The sequence below is a fragment of the Anguilla rostrata genome, chromosome 14 (genome assembly GCF_018555375.3).
Source record: "Anguilla rostrata isolate EN2019 chromosome 14, ASM1855537v3, whole genome shotgun sequence".
Classification (NCBI taxonomy): Eukaryota; Metazoa; Chordata; class Actinopteri; order Anguilliformes; family Anguillidae; genus Anguilla; species Anguilla rostrata.
The window spans coordinates 28146106-28166210 of record NC_057946.1 but is presented as its reverse complement, the minus strand read 5'-3'; the positions used below and the strand labels follow the sequence as shown (position 1 = coordinate 28166210).

Genomic DNA, 20105 nt, shown 5'->3' with positions numbered 1-20105 from the left:
TTGTAGTTATTTTTCTGTAGTTGCCTCTGTAGTCTGTAGTTGTCCTTTGACGCACCTTCTCAGCTCTAAAGAGCCCTTTAATTAGAGGGAAAAGTGGCAGTTTGCATTTAGTTTGGTTAAAGCCCTTCTAGTCATGTGCTCCTGTTCTCACGGCACCCCAAACCCTCAGTCTATTAGGGTAAAGAAAATTAAGACGGAATCAAACTGAATAAACCATTGAAAAGGGAAATGCATATATTTCCTTTCAAATTTTATTGGCATGGTTTTTTTAAAGATGCTAAAGAAAAAAATGACTATAGCATTTTCATTTGCATTTTGACTTACATAACGCAAACTCAAATGAGGAATTGGAAATGAAACCTGAAAGAATGTTGTACAAAAGGCCAGCAGGACCGGGGGTTTGGGAGCCTCATTCCGTACATTTTAGGGCCGATATCGCCAAACGGAAGTGCTTCCGGGGGCCCACTACGGTCAATCTCAACCCCACCCCAGTTAGTGGCTGGATACAGACTGAGAGGACAGAGGGGGATTCTTATCTGGGAGATCAGAGATGACCATGTGATAGGAGTGCGTGCATGCCCAAAGTGCCTGGACATTTGTATACGCTGGGGGACAGCTTATTCTTGTAATAATTGTATATAATTTATTTCCTGCATGCGTGTGTATTTGTTAGGTAGATTATTGTATGTGACAGTACAGTATAACGGTAGAACCGCCCTGCAATAACTGTTATGTGTATGCTGGGAATGTGTGTCTGTTGGTGTGTGTACTGCTAACTTCTGTGTGTCTTGACTATTGACTATTGCTAATGGCAATTGATGGTTAGGCTAGTGGGTCAGGCTCAACATGGCTGCCCTCTGCTAGTTTAGCTAGGTGGCCTCCCAAGATGGCCGCCTTGTCCTTTCATTGAGCATATCAAGATGGATGACATACCCTATTATTGAGCCTGCCAAGATAGCCGGCTAATGCGGTAGGCTCTCTGGTGGTGAATAGCGGAAAGACCGTCAATAATTAAATATTGTACATAGTAAACAGCTAGCATTTACAGATATCATTTCCTTGTGTAGCATAGCCGCAGTGGTGCTCTTATTTACTGTTCAGTCATGTCAATTAATATGTAACCCCTCCCATTTAGGACCACATACCTAATCACATGGTATCCAACCTTATCCCACCTGATCACACCTGTTCACGCGTGCTCACACCTGTTCACCCCTCATCCCATTGCCCACCTCCACCTGTCTGTAATAAAGTTCTTGGAATTGGAATCCTTGTCCGTCCGTGTTCTTGCCGACACACCGTGGTGATCACACCAAGTGACAGTAAACCTAAGGATCCCAGGGAGCAGGCGCTGTCTGGACAGCATAAACTATCCCGGAACCCTGCCTTTCCTTACAAATGTGCTTTTGATTAGATTTTGGCACTAGGAATGCGCACACGATAAGCAAACAAAACATCGAAGTTTATGAATGCGTTCACGTAAATCGATTGACATTTATATTTCGGCAGGTTAGGGCTTCAATAGTTACAGACGGTATAAGAAAGAGGGAAAAGACAGGATCACTTGGGAAACAGGCTATGTGACGGGCAGAGAAAAAAAGGAATGTGAGCTCATGCTTCCTGGAAAGGGAGTTTTTGCGAATACCGTGTGACCTGGGAGCGAAACTGTGGTCTTTGCGTAGTTCTGCATCGCTCTGTTTATTTATTTGCCTCGTGCCGATGCAGTGTGAGTTTGAAGAGGCCGCCCACATTGTGAAACACACCCAGTGAATGCCAAAGCCCTTTGTACCTCAGAGCGCCGTGCCAGCCCGCAATTCAGCCCCACGAATGCCTCCTGCTAGAAAGGTTGCCACGACAATGTTTAACTGGAACTGGCAACGCTGAGCTACGACAACGAAGAATTTTAATCTGGAAACAGATGTCTCCTACTTCTCCTCATGTGACAGCTTGGGTGCTACTGTATGTTTCAGCAGAGCTGAGGGGCATGTCAGATTAAGAGGATTGTGTGTTTGCCTTCATACCTCTATGGTACGCTCTCTGTTGAGTTCACATTTCACATTTAAAAAACCAGCATGACAAATATGACTGACACTTCAATTGATAAAACACAGCCAACATCAGACACGTCTTGCGGGTGTCTCCACTACACCGGATCATATTTTTTTTTCTGAGCCCATCTTCTGAGGACATTCTTTATGAATACACCCCGCGTTAACCAGGGTTGTGTAAAATTCATAAATTCAGAATTTACTCCCATTAAATTCATTAGGTGTAATTTGAATTGAATGACAGAAATGTTGAATCAGAATTTAAATTGTAATGAAAGGAAGTGGAATTTCATTAATTGCCATTCAACTAAATTCTGCTTCAAGATTCAAGAGATTAATTCAAGAGAACTTCACTTCACTGCATCTGACAGATGATTTACCACAAAATATCCCACCAATAATTATATCACTCATTTCTAGAAATGATTTCCATCTATTCCTTGTGTATAATCATGGGTATTATTGCTTTTCATTTCGATCTTAGTGCCTTTCTAGATTAAATAAACTAGCCAGCCACTGTGTATCCTAAATGGCTGAAGCTAAGTGGATTGGGGGTTAGGTAGTACTTGGATAAGAGGCTACCCACTGCACCATATTAATTCAAATTTGAATTGCAATTCTACATCCTGTTCAGAGCCGCAATTCAAATGCTGTTCAAATTCAATAATTGAATTGGAATTAAAGAGGCATTCACTATTCAATTCTGAATGCTGCACAACCTTGATATGCACTAGTCAGTCACTTCTGACTAATCATTATCTTGGGTACATGTGGTTCCTGTTAGAGACGATTATTTAAACTGTAAAATTGGTGGGGTATCTGTAAAACAATTCAGTGCTGGCTAAAACCTGTAAGAACTATGTGATGGTTTCCACAAAAAATTCTGCAAACTGATACAAAATAGCTTCCCTTTCACTGATGCTAACTCAGTCCTGGACACAGGCAGGGGTGGGACAGCCAGCTGGCACGAGAAGCCCAATCACAGAGAGGCCTGGTCAGAGCGTATGATGATGTAATCATTGTTTGAGGATCGGAATGGGAAGGGGGCAGCACTACAGCTTTGCATGCCAGCGTTAGTAATTGGATCTGAATGCAAGCGGCCAGTGAAGGCTGCTCAAAAGTGGGGTGGCATGAGGTATTATTTAGGCTTGTTGAAGACCGGGCGGGCAGCTGCGCTCCAGACCAATTGCAGTGGCTTGACGGCAGGGGCCAGTAAGTGAGCGAGCAGGGCATTGCGATAAACTGAACAGAGAGTGATGAGGTCTGGGATGAGCAGCTGTGTGGGCTCTTGGGTGTGGAAGGGCCAGTGGTAAATGGTAAATGGTAAATGGACTGCACTTGCATAGTGCAGTGAAATATGCCAGAAACAGCCATGCATTCCATGAAGAACAAATGTTTGTTTGGCCTGAGTGATGTCAGGCTTCTGCTGTGGCCTGAAGAAGCATTTCACCTGGCTGCACCTGGACTAGCTATCACTACTCTGCAGGGCACTCCCAATCTAGAATCGCTCTTATCACTTGTATCCTTCTAATTTGTTCCTGTAGCACTTTCATGTGACACTTGTACCTCCATCCAGCACTTACATTGCACTTGTATCGTTATCTTCACGTTGTAGCTCATTGTCATGCCTCCTAGTTTGACTTACCATAACTTTCTGACACAGCCTATGCTTACTGTGTGAACTGGACTTAATGTTCTCATGGCTATGAAGAACTATTACATAATGAGTATTGTGCTTATCAGACCCATGTTTTGTAGCTGTTCCAATGACCTTTGGCATGCACTTCTTGTACGTCGCTTTGGATAAAAGCGTCTGCCAAATAAATGTAATGTAATGCAGTGGCTGAAACATCACTATGATGTTGCACAATGTTAGTTCTCTTATGTCCTCTAACTTAAACATAATAACTTAAAACTAGTTTTAAGAAAAGCAGCACAGCTTTGAACAGTGAGTACAATTACTTTACACTAGTCCCTGGGTTTCAAACAGGGGTCAGTGGACCCCTGGGGGTCCTAGAAGTATTGTAGGGGGTCCCTGGTTGGACTTGATATGCAATGGCTATATATTGATTTGGGGAAATATTGCAAAATATATTTTTTTAAACATTTTTTTAATAAAACAAATTATAACTTTAAAAAAAAACGTATTATGGCGATCCCCTGATACAGTTGGGCCTGGATCAGCTCTAGTAGACTACGCCCGTCATACGGAATATCTGCTTTCTGGAGCCGGTCAGGGATTCCTGTTATTTACGGCGCACGTGGCCTCCGCAGGCTGTGATTGGACAGAGACCGAACGAGCCTCACGGTGGCGAGCTGTCCAGATGGATGAATACAGAACAGCCGGTGGGGAGGCAGCCGCCGGTTACACCCTCCCTTCTGCAACAACCAAGACAGGCGGAGAAACTCACAGCGTTAGCCCCTTGTCCCGCGTGCAGTATAAATGAACCGGAGTGATAATTGCATTTTCGTTTGATCTCGTTCGATTACAAATACTGACTGGGAAAACCTAGTTTATTGTGCAATTAGATTGTATGAAACAAACCCGGATAAATAAAGCAGGTAGCCGACGATAAAATCGTTATTATCAAGTTCGCAGCACAGCATATTCGGTAGAAAACTTTGCTTCTGAGTCCAGAATATTTGACGGGTGAAACGATGGGGCCGAGACTCAGCAGACGGAGCAGCCTGGACAATGAAATTAAAATTCAGAAGAACGGACGCCAGCGCGGGGGCAGCTGCGGGGAAGCCGGTGGGAGTGGAAGCTGTGTCGGTGGAGATTTTGTGTTTACTTCCTTGATACTGAATTCCGACAAGCTGCCGGATATTCTGCGGAAGAGCCGCCCTAACCCCTATGTCCGGAGAGTGGCGTGGGTCCGGGAGATACAGAAGCTTCTGCGCGAGCACAAGGTGGAACAGGCGTGCGACGTGCTCAAATTACTCAGAAAGGTAGCAAACGTCAAAGACCCGCGGTGTTGTAAAACATGTGTCATGCAAATTATGGTAATTAACGGCCAAACCAGTGTGGGTGTGTTTGGAAGGAAGCCATTATAAGTAAAGAAAATAAAAGGGAAGAACACTAGCCGTTGGCATCGTCTGAATTTACAGTTTGTGCAGTTTCAGAACTTTTTAGAAATGTTGTCAACCGTGAGGTTTTGTAAATGGATGCGAGGTTAAGTGTTTTTGTCACACGCGATTGTTTGTTGACCGACGCAACCCGCGGTGAATGAAACGTGTTGGCAGATCTGACAGCCCCGCCAAGAAAGCGGATTGTTACTTGATAGGCTACATGTTTGGTTATATAGCCGAATCGAATCTTGGCACTCTGTTAAGCGAAATATTTTGTTTTAATCCTAATATGGACAACAATAATCAAGAATAATAGCACTGGTCTAATAATAATAATAATAATAATAATAATAATAATAAAATACATAGTAGTAGTAGTAATAGTTGGTTTTATAAGTGTTTTAAGGTTTTAAAGAATTAACACAACCTCTGTAGAGATCATTTCAGTATATTTTTGTGCAAAATGAGTTAATTTACTGAATTTGTAGCCAGCGAACAGTCATTCTGTTCTTGTTTTAGTTTTTTCTCCCCGCTCTTCCTTGCAGATCTTCTGTTTCAGAATTATTAGGTCTTTTTGAATGCACTGGTCACCCTACAGATTTTCAATAATATTCAATTCTGGGGACTACCAAGGACACTCCAAACCCTTCATCTTTTGTATCTTTAGGTAGTTCATGGTTGATTTTGAGGTATGTTTTCAATCACTCTCTTGTTGAAATATGCAGACTTTTTGCAACTTCACTTTCTTCTGCTTCCATTTCTTTCTGAATCTGCTTCTTGCTTTTAGGACTTGATATCTATTCTTCCTTCCACCTGCACAGTATTTAATGTGCCACTGGCTGCCACTCAACCCCAAAGCATATGAGATCAACCCCCACACAAGTTGGCAGCATTAACATATCATCTTATAGCCTCACTCTGCTTTGTGAGAGTCAGTTATCTTTATTTTCAAGTGCCCTGTCAGCTGCTTAGAGAAGCCCATGGTTGTTAAGAGTAAGCACAACACCCTGAGAGGTTGGCAGGGTCAGATTATTAAGCTCTGGAATCGCCTTAGCCTGGCTTAATTAAAGGCCTTGCAAATGAATGAAGTTTTGAGACCTTACAGAAGTATTAATGGATCAATTGGAGGGGTGCCATGAACTTGCAGCAAAACATGCAAGTTAGAGAAATGTTATCTAAATTGGTAAATGGTGTAGCTATTGAGACAATAGGCTATTGCCACACTGTTAATGTTAGCAACCTGTAGCATTAGCTTGAAAATGGCTTGGCATTTAATGTCACATTAATTAGCCATTTGTAAAGTTAGCTGGCTACAGTCAAAGCATTCAAATCAGTAGTGACAATGTTCTCACAACGTTGGCTAGCTAACCTTGCTATGTGTGAGGATTTTCAGTTGTCTAGAAGAATGGAATGGCTGTCCTTGTCCAGTGTGAGATAATGAACAGAGAAGCAAGCTAAACTGATCAGTGGGTTTAGCATTTAGTTAAGGCAGTTGTCTGACCTAACTAGTTATATCACAAACATTGCACCTCAACCCTTCTCTGCTAATATTGTACTGTTCTGTCCCAGAATGGACTGAGACTGATAATCTTTAACATTCTGAGCTCAAGGTGATTATGATGCCGTAATGCACAAAATACGTTTTTGTTTTAAGTTTAATAACTCAAACTGTAAAACTTATCAACACGTGGTTAATAGCAAGACAAGTGAGGTTTGGTCAAAATCCCTTACAAGTCTTTCTTTGTGTCTCCTTCCACTGATTTTACCAAATGTGATATTCATCAGGTTAAAACTCCTCCTCACCTTGAGCTCTGGTGTCCTCTGACTAATGAGGTGAGGCACTGTGGAGCTTATGACACGTCACCATAACAGGAGATTATGACGGTCGGTTCTGGCAGATCGAGTAATCCGCTGCCATATGGACGTAGAGTGCGTGCGTCTGCGTGCGTTTGACGCTCTGCATACGTTCTGCTGTGAAGTGCGAATGAAGGTACTGAATGTGTGCTGGAGCCTCAGCTTCAGGAGAGGTCACCCCAGACTGGCTTCAGCTGCGCTGGGCTGATTTAGCCTGCGCTGGGTGCTGCTGGCCTGCAGGGGGCGATGCTTTTCAGGGGGCAGCATTATAAACGTTTAAAACAACATTGACACTGTGCCCCAGAGTACAGAATAAGGTCTCAGGGAACAGAAACTATTTTCAGATTGGCTACTGCACACAGCAAGTCGTAGTTTGATTTTTTAAATGCACGCGTCCATGTGAATTTTATCATGCTGAAGGGTACATCGCTAAGATAACATAACAAAACCTTTTCTGCGTCTTCTTTTTCTTTTATAAGGCAATAAAGTGTCAAGCATACATCAGCTATTCAAAAAACCAGGGAGATTTGACATTAGTACTCTTTTTTTTTATCGACCAGTTGTTCATCGTGGTTAGTGTGTGTTTTGAAACGATTAATTTCAGGGAGGTCGCAAAATTGAACGGGAGTGAATTCGGAACTGGAAAGCTGGAAGGAACGGCGCTGCTGTCAATGCTCAACAGGGACAGCTGATGGTGCTGGTATTCATGCTATGCAAATACATTGGAGTAAGCTCCACGAAATTACCTGTGTTATACCAAAGTGAAATATAAATATAAATAAATAGACTGCATTTATATAGCGCTTTTATCCAAAGCGCTTTACAATTGATGCCTCGCATTCACCAGAGCAATTAGGGGTTAGGTGTCTTGCTCAGGGACACTTCGACATGCCCAGAGCGGGGTATCGAACCACCAACCGTCCGACTACCAGACAAGTGCTCTTACCTCCTGAGCTATGTCGCCCCCTTAAATATCTCTTTAAGTAAAATTTCCCTTAAATGTCCTTTTAAGTTATTTGTCTGAAAGTTCCTTGTGGACTACATGATCGGTTTATGGCTGCGGTTTTGAAATACCTTCGAATGCATGCTACATGGTTTTTTTGTGACCATCTCTTGTAATAAACTGCGAGCAGGAATCATTGACAGGATCTGCAAGTCATTGTGTGCAAGTATTTACTGATGGCTTGAGAACTTGCTATTCAGTCTCTCTTGCCCTGGTGTGATTTTAAAAAAATGTTTAATTTCCTACGACATTTTAACTCTTGACCTGCTGTGGAACTCTACAGTAATAATGAGAACATCTCTGTGTGCGTCTGAGTGACCAGAGATCTCACCTCACACTCTCCCCACCCCTCCTACATCTCACCACAACAGGCACTTACCCACAAGTCTTTGCACTTGTTCTTTTGGCTTCATGGTAGACCTACGTGAGAAGGATTGGTTTCATGAACACAAATAAGGACGTTTGAGATGACTTGGTTGCTGTCATCTAAACAGATGACAATTTTAATATGCTTGTTTACAAAAACTTGACCATGCATGACTTATGACTGGGGTATGTGTTTACATGGAAAACAAATTTTCCATGACAGGGAAGAGGCTGCAGGTAGGGTGCACATACATGGCAAGGGTCTGCCAGGAAAGCCTTGAGACACGGAACTTGGATCACATGCCAAATTTTCATATCCCATGATATGTGCCGTCGCCAATATGGATTTCACGTCTATTACCATGTGTACCGTTCTTTTAAAATGCAAAACTATGATAGTACCATGACAACGGTACTGTGGTTACCACCATTTGCAGCAGAGACGGTGAGATCTGTCTTTTGGGCTGACTGGACTCTGTCCTCCCCACAGGACCTTGGCCTGGAGGGGACCTCGCTGAACGATGTCCTGCACAGGAATGCCTCCTTCCTCAACCTGGTGGACCCCATTTCCCATGAGCTCCTGCTCACCCTGGCCCGGGACCTGCAGTGTCCCAAACCGGTGAGCCCCTCGTCTGCAATGTCCTTCTGCTTCATCGGCTAGAGAGCTGGACTCTTGGGCCAGTAGAATGTGAACGAGCATTCAAACACATCTCACCAGTGAAATGGTGCTAAAATCAAACATTGGGGGCTCCCCAGTTACACAGTGACAACAGCATTGCATGGTTGAGCCTCAGCTTTGTTATTAATTGACTACAACCAGGAGTCGCAGGACAAAATTAATCTTGTCTCATCATGAGTAGGGTGGGATTTAATCGGTCCGTGTTACTGCTGCATTAGTCCTTCTGGATAATATTCCAAGGTTGCAAGTTACTGTATGATACACCTCTCCTCATATCAGCACTAGCTCTCTCCTGTAGTACTGTATGGCCTGTAAGGGTTGAAATATCCACTGGCTCTCCTGTAGTACTCTGTGATGTACAGGGTGTGAAATATTCACTGGCTCTCCTGTAGTATATTTTTAGTAAAAAATCTCAGGATTTCTCAGCCTTGTTGCCAGCCTAAATCAGTTCACCTAAAACAAAACGAGGACCTGAGGTGCTGGGGGTGGGCTGCGAGTCTGAGGGGGTGAGGTGGGCTGTTGGAGCGGGGAGGGTTGAGCCATTTGGGTAGACTCTCTGGGCAGCTGACCCGTGTGGAGATGTTTCGGATACTTTCCTCTGCGTTTGTGCCGTCCGTCGCTCGCGCGGCGAGGTCAGGTGACGGCGGAGCTTCGCACCTGTTTGCGCCGCTAGGTTGGGGGGGGGAGGTGGATTGGAGGGGGGGCGGGGCTTATAGCCAGGTTTCCATCTGCTGTCGCTGACAGTTATTTTTAAATAATGATCAGGGTGCCTTAAGTGGGTCATCGCTTTTTAAACCTGCTGAGCTTCTCCACTGTGTGAAACCCAGCCAACATTCTCATTTGAGGAGCTTCATTTCAGAGGTCACTGAGCAGCATGCTCTGCATTGCCTTCATCAGACCAGGGCACCACACTGCAAGTAAAGAGCGAAGAAAATCAGGTCACCAAGTATCACAACACATAGCACAAGTTTGAAAGCAAGACTCCGCTCTTCAAACTTAGCAGAAGGACACTAAGAAGGGATTAGGCCGAATTGTAAAGTTTTAAAAAGGATCATTTAAGTGGATGAAAAACATTAAGAGATGATATTAAGATTTGTTAAGATTTGTATTAAATGGCTGTTCCTATCCACAGTTACCTGCTAATAACTTCTGCATTATACTTGTGAATTCAAAAGAATTCATTCTTTTGCAGTGCAGTTGGTGTGATCAGTACCCTCTCCAGAGAGTGTATTAAATGTGCTCAGACTCAGAAGCCCCTGAACACACCTCTACTGAAGCACAGCTAACTTCCATGTTGTTGCGTTTGTGTTTAGATTTATCCAGTGCTTTTAAGGACTTAGAGAGGATGACACGTTCAACCATTTTTGGACTAATCTATATTTACTATTGCACAAGGTGGGATTAAAGATGGCTATCGTGTGATACCTGAGAGTTATCTCTTCTGGGATTAACTGAATTCCAAAGAGTAGAATATAAAAGCGGTGTTCAATTTCTGACAGCTCACAAAGGTCTCAGTGAAGCTGTATTTCAGGCATGGTCACGATTTCAGAGATAAGATCTGTGATCTGCTGGTCAGCCTGCTTCCCCACTCCAGCAGAAACGCTCCCTTCTGGAGTGTCTATGGCGATATCGCACGCTGTGTCGATAAGATAGTGTCACAAAAAGATGTTATCCTGAAACCCTGCGTGCACGAAACCATGTTGAAAATAAAAGGTGGAGTTTTCTAATGGCAAAATTCATAATCTTATTTTTTTTTAAACCCAACAATTCAGGTTCAATCAATGTTATTGCTTTAAATATATCCTCTTTAATCTGCTGGGGGAAAGACAGAGCAGGAGTGTCTGAGGGCTGGTAGCTCCTGTTAATCAGATTACCTCTGTGACTTAGGTGGCTCTGGCGTGTTTGTGTGAGATGGGTGGGGGATGGGGGATGGATGGGGATTGATTATTAGGTGAAATAAGGTGCTCGTGTTGGTTCTTTGCTTTTGGAATCGGGTACAGAACAGTAACCCTGCCCCTGCTGGTGCCGTCTGAGCTGTTGTGTGTGCATGTGTTAGGGTGTGTGAGTGTGCGTGTGTGTACATGCGGTAAGGTGCCTCCCTCCAGCATGTGTCAGAGAACATTCTCTCAATCATGTCCGTTGTGTTATAGAGCTGTCGTAAAGGCGCTTGTGATGTAAGCTGCGGGTGTTTTGTGCTGTTTGTTTGTGTTATAAAGGCTTTATTAAGGAGTCTGTGTGTTACAGGACTCGGATCGCCTGAAGAGCTCCAGTAAGATCTGCAGGCAGCTGGTCTACCACCTGAGCCCCCACTCCAAATGGCTCCAGCAGGGCAAGGCGGGGCAGGGCGGGGCCGGGCAGGGGGCGTGGCAGGGCATGCCCAAGAGGAAGGCTCAAGTCTGGTGAGTCCCTGGATCTGTCTGCCTGTCTGTCTGTCTGTTTTCCTGTTGACCTCTCTGTCTGTCTACTTGCCTGCCTGTCTGTCTGTCTGTCTGTCTGTTTTCCTGTTGACCTGTCTGTTTTCCTGTTGACCTGTCTGTCTGTCTACTTGCCTGCCTGTCTGACTGTGTGTCAGTTTTCCTGTTGACCTATCTGTCTGTCTGCCTGCCTATCTGTCTGTGTGTCTGCCTGTCTGTCTGACTGTGCCTCCTGCTCACAGACCATCTGCCTAAAGCACAGAGACTAAGCTGGCCTCAGGTAATCCCAGTTCTGTGCAGTCCACGGAGTGGGTGTAGCTTTTGGCAAGGTAAAGTGATTAAAGATACCTGATAAAGTATGTAGAGTCGCCTGCCTGTCTGACAGCCAGCTACATCAGAAACGCGCTAGGTCACGTTACTCTTATGGGACGTTATTCAGCACTGTGTGAGCCCTGTTAGACAATGTTTAACATTCGGTGTGTAATCGTTACCTCTGTGCGTGTTAGTCCAATGAGGGACGGTTGAGATGGTCTGTCTGTAGGATGAATGTATAAAGATGGCCTGTGATGTCGGTTAAAAAGAGTTTCACAAACAATTTCTCATCCTCCAGTTCATGGTAGTTCAGCTTCGTGTCTGCTAAAACAGACCATTCAGAGCCCTGTGTCCAGATTAAAGTATCAGCCAATCAGAGATCACAGAGCTGAGCTGGGAAAAGCAGGAACAGGGATTGCACTAAATCAGTAAAGCCCAATGTATTTATCCCTCACCTATTGGAGCACTGCACAGTAAAATTTCAAATTTTAATTCAACTCTAAGAGTACATATAAGTCCAATAGGACAAGTTGATCGAACATTTTACTGTGTGAAGATGCATGTGTGAGCGTGTGTGTGTGTGTGTGTGTGTGTGTGTGTGTGTGTTGGATGCACGCTGATCTTGACAGCACATCGAACAAATTGTCCTGATTATCATTAGTCTGTACTGGCTACATCGCTCTGTTAAAGGAAGTTAAATTGCGATAACAATACAAAGGCGAGTGGGCGAAATGAAAATAGCCTACAGGCGCGTTAAAAAATGACTGTCATGCCAGTCTTTCTTTTTTTAAACTGTAAAATTGGCACGAGCGGTTGAAAAGGCTGCGGACCCCTGGCGCAAATGTTGCGGCGGTGGTTATGCGGTCTGGGTCGGTGTCAGTGAGCTCAGCGCCTGAGCGTTCCTCTCCCCCCCCCCCCCCTTATGCGGAGTCTCATACTGATTGAAGGTGAGAGTGACCTTTGACCTGGCGATGCATGCCAGCGCATTCTCTCACTGGGACGCCAGGCGAGGAACGCTCTTGGCCGTGTGGAGATTCTGGCCTCCATTTGCGGTGCAGTCATTCTGGACACCTCAGTGCTGTAATCCTCTGTAATCTGAGGGACAATGTGCAGGAGCAGCTGCACACCGCCCCCCCCCCCCCCCCCCCCCCACAACACACACACACACACACACACTGTGCGGCTGATCTGGAGTAACCCTACTGCCCCCGCCCCGCACGCACGCACACACACACACACACACACACTTGCGCAGCTGACCTCTCACCTGTCTGGTACCTGCAGTCGTCCCCCACCTCACCTGACAATGCCAAGTTACTTAGCTACAGCGAGACCACCCCCCACATGATCCTACCACGTGTCACAATTAGCCCTTGGACCTGCCCATCCCTCCTGTCCCTTTAAATACTAGACCTGAGTGCAGTGTAATGCTACCATAGTCTACCCACATTCTGAAGGAGCTGAGGTTGTAATCAGGGGTGTACCGATCGATCGACCGGATCGATCGCTCCACAACATGCGATTTGTGACCGGCAGGTTTGTTTTTATTTTGGCCTTTATCTGTATTCCTGTTTTATGATGTAAGAAATTTGAGTCTTTTTTTAGACCTTTTTTTTTTTCTTATCTATGCCAGTTGCTTCAACATGGCATCTATGGGGCTTATCCAGATAGGCTACAGGTTCAATGTACCTTCAGGCAAGTCTGGTTTATCTAAACCTGTTATTGGGAAGTGAAAATGAACATGAAAATATAATTCTGTCTGAACTTGCAGAACTGACCGTAAGCTACACTATTCTTTGTGCACATGCAAATTTAATTTAGCTCTTCGTCTGTGTATTGCGGTTCAAATAAATATAGACCGCCATTAAAGTGAAGAGGCTCGACAACATCCTTGTAATAGTCTGATGAATAATTAGGGCAGGAATTTGGATTTTTTTGCCTTTATCTTATAAAGGTCTACATTATCTACATTAAATGGTAAAACAGGTTGCACTTGTTTCTTACGCAACGACTGCGGCAGATGTCATTCCATCCATTGTTGCACTGAAACATCTCCAGAAAAAGCTCTGGCACAGATGAGATAAGATTCAGTTTATATCATTCACTCTCTCACTCACTCTCACACTCACTCTCTCACACTCACTGTCTCACTCACTCACTCACTCACTCACTCACTCACACTCATGCACTCACACTCACTTGCTCGCTCACTCACTCACTCACTCACTCTCACACTCACTCACATGCACGCACGTACACACACATCCTTCTCCCTCAGCGGTGTTGTATTCTGCAGTCAGCAGCAGTATGGGGCTCAGTGGCACAGGGCTGATATTAATACCACAGGAGCTAGGGTATGCTGTGTGTGTGTGTGTGTGTGTGTGTGCGCGTGTGTGTGTGCATGTGCGTGTGTGTGCAGCGTACGCGCGTGTGTGTGCACGCGTGTGTGTGTGTGTGCGTGCGTGTGTGTGTGTGCGCGTGTGTGCTTGTGTGTGTGCGTGTGTGTGCTTGTGTGTGTGCGCGTGTGTGCTTGTGTGTGCGTGTGTGCGCGTGTGTGTGTGTATGTGTGTGCGTGTTGTACTCCCTGCAGTCAGGGTGTTCTCCTGTGCGCTGTGTTCTGCTGGTGTGCCAGGTGATAAATCTCAGCGCTGAGAGTGGCAGGCGGGTCGAGCAAGCAGAGGGGCGCAGGGCTCCAGCAGCCCCTGGGCACAGGGGCAGAGCAGCGCTGGAGGGGCAGAGCCTGAATCACGGGCACAGACAGGAACAGACTGGCCTGTCTGCACAGCTCCCTCAGGTTAAAGACTGATCCCCAGGAGAGCTGAGGACAGAGGTTTGGATTTGGCCACACTCGGTGAACGGCTTAAACTAAAAAGAAAGCCCTGCAGGAATTCAGGGAAATATTAATGTGGTTAATACTTGCACAGTCTTGTTTTATTTCTGTGGTTTGTCAGGACTGGTCTTATTTTGAGGTCTCAGTGGGTAAGACCCATTTAATTGGACTGAGCTTAGTGTGTCCTCGGCAGTGTGGCCCCCCCTGCTGGTGGAGTGTGAACTGCGTTCAGCCTACAGTCATATAATGTGTGGAAGGGTGTGTGTAATTACTGAGGTTTTACCACCAATTCTGTACTTGTCCCATCATTACATCTCTCCCAACACTACACCTGTCCCATCACTGCACCTGTACTAACAATGTACCTGTCCAGTACCACCCCTGTCCCATCACTACACCTGTCCTAACACTGTACCAGTCCCATCAGTACACCTGGCCCGTCACTACACCTGTCCCAGTGCTGCCCCTGTCCCATTAGTACCCCCTTCTCTGTGCTGCTCTGATGTGGGGATATTTGTGTGTCCGGCAGTGTGAAGACGGCCCTGCAGCAGAAGCTGGCGGGCGACACGCTGGATCTGTCCAGCCTCCCGCTCTCCGGCCGGGACCTCCACCGCGTGGCCCGCTATCTCCACGGCAACGGCGAGGGCATGGCGGCACTGGACCTCAGCTTCACAGGCCTGCGGGACGAGCAGCTGGGGGCGCTCCTGCCCGCCCTGGCGGCCCTCCCCGGCCTGGCCGCCCTCGCCCTCAACGGCAACCGGCTGACCGCGGGCGCCGCCCGCCAGCTCGCCGAGGCGCTCAAGGACCCCTCCCGCTTCCCCCGCCTGGCCTGGGTGGACCTGGGCAACAACGTGGACGTCTTCACCCTGCCCCAGCCCCTCCTCCTCGCCCTGCGCCGCCGCCTGGGCCTGCGGAGCGGCCTGACCACCATCTACGAACGAGGGGAGGAGCAGGGGGAGGAGCAAGAGGAGGTGGAGCAGGGGGAGGAGCAAGGGGCAGAGTATGGGGAGGAGCAGGAGAGACGGGAGGAGCAAGGGGAGGAGCAGGGGGAGGAGCTTTGGGACAGACCAGAGATGGAGGAGGCTGGCGGTGGGGTTGAGGTCAGGGCCACGCCCCTCAGCATCATAGGCCCATGCTATGAGAGATGAACCCCCCCCCCCCCCCAAATTAGCAATTAGGTGCAGGAGTCTGACTCTTCTCCTCTTGCCCACAGCCCCGCCCACCACCAGTCTATTATTGGCGGATTGCGGCACTTCTTGAGCGTGCTGGCCAATGGAGAGGGGCTTCAGCCTGACCAGGCTGCCTCTGCGGGACAGTGGGTGTTCTAGGGGTCCGAGGGCAGCCACACACTCCTGTCCTCCCACAGCGGGTGGGCTTTTATCCTGCTGCGGACAGTGCGGGTGTAGGGGATGGAACAGGAGGGAGAGAGGGAGGGGAGGAGAGCTCGGAGGTGATGGTGCCGGGTGAGGGGTTAGGTTTTTCTTTATAAACCAGGCGAGGCATGTGACAGAACACGCGGCACTGCTATGTGGTGTAAAACTGTAAAACATTGTGGTCGTGTGACTGTGGTTTGGAGACAGTAAAACTCTGGGACTCCTGTGAGCTCGTAAACACCCGGGCTGATTCAAAGCCAGATTCGGGTCATTTATGCCTACCTTGATAAACCCGCGGGAGGAAGGCCTTTACAGACTGTGTGTGTCTGCAAGGACGTTTCCGCATGCATGTGCATGTGTTTGTGTGTGCACGTGTGTGTGTGTGTGTGCGCCCGTGTGTGTGTGTGTGTGTGTGTGTGTGTGTTGGCTGGGTTGAACCAGCACAGTGATCTATCCTGCATATGTAACTGAACATTACATTTTGTAAAAGGTAATATAATACAGGTAATATCGTGCTGGAGCCGTAAGATGGAGTATTATTGTGCACTTTGAGCAGCCCTTTCATTTGGCCTGGACAGCTCAGAGTGCCCCCCCCCCCCCCACCCTTCCCTCCGCATTTATTCATTTAAAAAATCAATCAGGACAGAGCGGCACTCAGCCAGACCAGAAACCGGAGCCATAAATCCCCTGCTGCATTTCGTCTGTGTCAGAGGGGTTCTTATTTACGGACAAATACGTGCGGTTCCTCTAACACCTCTAAAGTGTTTTCATTTCAGTCCTTCTCTTTTTTAAATGCTCGTCGGCAGGTGAACGGGAGTCATGTGGAATTTGAAGTATGTTTCCATAGCGACTATGGGAATCATTTTGCCTAATGGACTGAGCAGAGGAGTGGAACAATTGATGAGTGCAGAGGGGCGAAATCATTACCTTGCGGGTTCCACTGATTGTGCTGCATGCTGGCAGTAACTGCTGTTAGCCAACACCGCCTAAGTGAGTCTAACATGCCGGCACAGTCTCTAAAACAGTCTCTAAAAGGCAAAACAATCCAACACCAACATACTAACATAGTCTAATACAATCTAACAATCAGACATGCTAAAATATTCTAAAGCAGTCTATTACATTGAAGTCTAACACAGTCAAACATAGTTCGAAGCTCTAAAACTAAGTCTAATTCAGTTCAACATAGTCTAATACAGCCTGTCACTGTGTAAAACATTGTGACACAGTGTGAATCACAGTATAACACATTCTGACACAGTCTATCACAGGCGTTGGGCTCTGTGGCAGGGCTTAGTGGGCATATGCCGATTAAATGGGTACATGCCCGTAACCAGTAGACCTGCCCCCAGATTGCCCCGATTTCTACTCCCTGAATGACACCTGCTGGTCTACTGTTCACAGCACACTACCCCTCGCCCAACAGTCGCAGTTCTGTGTTTAATATAAGTGAATATAACTGTTCAGATATGATATCTAAAAACATTCTTATTTTGCAAATAAAAGGCATAAAAATAAACAGCAAAAATATAATATGGTGCGTATCTCGCTGTGTCACACAACATTTGACTGTAAGGGAAGTTGGAGAGCAGCAGTTTGAAGCAGCTGATCTTTGTGTTTTGTGTTCAGTTTATGTTCCGTGAAGGATTGTATAATTTACCAAAGTCTCATGGTAGCAACTGCCGTCACAGGAAAAATGCGCACTGCGCAGCAAGTTTGCTTGGCATGCCAAAGTTCTGGCACCGAGTCGTGCTGTGATAAGCACAGAGGAGAGAGGGAAGCCGTCCATCTGTCCTGTGCACCTCTTTGACACTGTGAGCTACGCCAGTGGGAGGAAACTCCTGGCAGGTTTTCACCACACTGGGAAGATCCCCGGTGAGAGGTCAGCACAGTAAATTTGACTGTTATTGTGCAGAGCACTGCCTGCTCACGTGCGTGTGTGTGTATGTGTGTGTCTGCGTGTGAAGATGTTGGTGAAAGACATGAGTTCCCTCACTTCACACTTCCCTGTGAAAATCCTTTGTGAGCTTTGATACTTAATAGAAGCGGTGCTGGGAGGCTGTGCCTCATTTCATACAGCCACGGATTGCATTACAGCAGTAAATTACAGCAGCCTACTTACTACTGACGAGCCTGACTTACAGCAGCCTGACTGCTGAACGCAGGTCAGTGCACACACCAAGGTAAAACCAAGTGGTTTGATTGTTTTTATGTACACAGAGGCTCTCCAAAAGGACACCTTTTGACTGAAATGCAGGGCTTAGTCAAAAATAGAGAATGGGTAAATAAAGAATATTTGTTTTGTGGGGTTCCAGAGGGTTACCACCCTGTGTGGAATTGGCTTCTGGAAGTGGAATATGTCTTGGAAAAAAGATACGCACAATATTACAATTTGGAGATGTTTGGTTCCATTTGGAGAGGTTTTGGGGACACTTGGGCCCACCTTTGGGAAAATGCATGTCAAATTTTACTGCTTTGTTAAATCCATTCTGGACATTTATCCTGGTGTTGTATACGTCCTGTGGTACAACTGGGAAAAAAATCTGGTTTCATCCAGTTTCTGAAGTGTGCGTAATCACTACAGAATAAAGGAAAATATTTTTGTATTTCTTTGTTGTTTTTCAGAATAAATATGTCCTGTATGTTTGCTGAGTGAGACGTCCATAGTGTCATGGGATGTGGTCATTTTGGTACAAATTTGCTCCTTATTCTAAGCTTTGTACCATGTCTGCACTGTATGTAGTTTTGGATGATCATGGGGGTTTTTTTTTCAGATGGGGGGGATTCTTACAAAAAGCCCTGGGTTTTAAGTGGGTTTTAAGGGGTTAAAGCAGCAGCATTGTTATTGCCTATTTAAGAATAAAGAGGTGAAGCTGGCTGTTGACTGGTGTTCATCAGCACAAAGCTTTCCTGAAACGTTTGCAGGCAGTACGTTTGCAGGCTTACAGCAAGCATAGCAACAGCTTTGGGTGATTAGTGCAACATTCAAATCAGTTCAATTAAATTTTCTTTGAACAGTGTCCCAGAGCAGCTTAACAAAGCACGCCTAGGGCAACACTTCCAAGGAAAAAGTCCCTGGCTGGAAATCCTAAGTAGATCCTGACTCAGAAGGAACCCATCTGCCACTGGCTGCCAACTGGTTTATCGACCACAAAAGAGTCAATGGCACTCTGATATGCTAATTCACTTTCCTCAGTATGGAGCAGTTAAGAACTCATTCATCCGCTATTCCCTCATTCTTGGATCGATTTGTGTGAAATATGTTCATTCCGAATGGAGAGCCAGGGATAATTATTACGTTTTGTAGCAATTGGCCCCACCCCCTCTGACTTATAAGCAGTCATCTCATAGGCCTCACCCACCTGGACAAATTCTGGGAAAAACTGCTCGTTAAAAATTGATTATAACCAGATGGACTTAAGTGATTCACTTGTCAAATGTGTAGTGCTCATTCAAAGATTGTGTTTCCCGAGTTTTGTGAAAATTGGACTTGGGTGTGGTAGATGTTGCTATTCAAAGGTAAAAAAAAATCTGGTTCTTTAATTATAGTACCACCTAGAGGCTAGCTGGGTTCATATCATATGGGTATCTAGCCATCTCCAAGTAACCTGACCAGGCTGCTAAAGGTCATGTTTCTATCAATTACCATCTCACAGGCAATTGGATAAAATGTGGGATAATAAACAATAATACAAAACCCCATTGTTAAGGCATGCTATTATTATTATTATTATTATTATTTACTTTTAAACCCTAACTATATGTGCACTCACGCTTGGATCAATCCTAAAAGGTAGTGTCGAAGGAAAATTATATTTCAAGTGCATTTGACCGTTACCCACGGACAGGGGATACCTGACCAGGCTGCAGGCGGGGCACGTCGTTACGCCATCTGCACGCTGTCATTTGAAGGGTTAAAGGAGCCGGGGCACTTTTTACATTCCATGACCCCCCCCACCACCCCCCACCACCTCTGGGAGGGAAGGCACACATTCAAAATGTGCAAATGATTCATTTATCAAGCTGTTGACCTTTAACAGGACAGACAGACCTGCTTATATTTCGCTGGCCGGTTTATACTGCTGTAACCCTTCCGAGCCCTCCTCCACTCAAAAGCACAGCCGCTGACAGAATTTATTCATACGTTCAACATTGCT

The 20105-nt window shown here is 45.9% G+C and overlaps 1 protein-coding gene across 1 annotated transcript; it reads left to right on the top strand.

The window, feature by feature from the left end:
- Positions 1-4334: 4334 nt before the first annotated feature.
- On the top strand, positions 4335-16177 carry LOC135239500 (leucine-rich repeat-containing protein 75B-like). The gene is made up of 4 exons (XM_064308182.1): positions 4335-4997; positions 8831-8959; positions 11264-11418; positions 15105-16177. Exons 1-4 carry the CDS (start codon positions 4707-4709, stop codon positions 15721-15723), a joined length of 1194 nt encoding a protein of 397 aa, XP_064164252.1. The 5' UTR covers positions 4335-4706; the 3' UTR covers positions 15724-16177.
- The last annotated feature ends 3928 nt before the right edge of the window (positions 16178-20105 follow it).

Excerpts from the sequence above, each read along its gene's own strand:
- LOC135239500 (XM_064308182.1), top strand. The coding sequence starts at position 4,707 with ATGGGGCCGAGACTCAGCAGACGGAGCAGCCTGGACAATGAAATTAAA. Across the intron at positions 4,998-8,830 it reads TGCTCAAATTACTCAGAAAG|GACCTTGGCCTGGAGGGGAC; the intron begins GTAGCAAACGTC and ends TCCTCCCCACAG. Across the intron at positions 11,419-15,104 it reads AAGAGGAAGGCTCAAGTCTG|TGTGAAGACGGCCCTGCAGC; the intron begins GTGAGTCCCTGG and ends TGTGTCCGGCAG.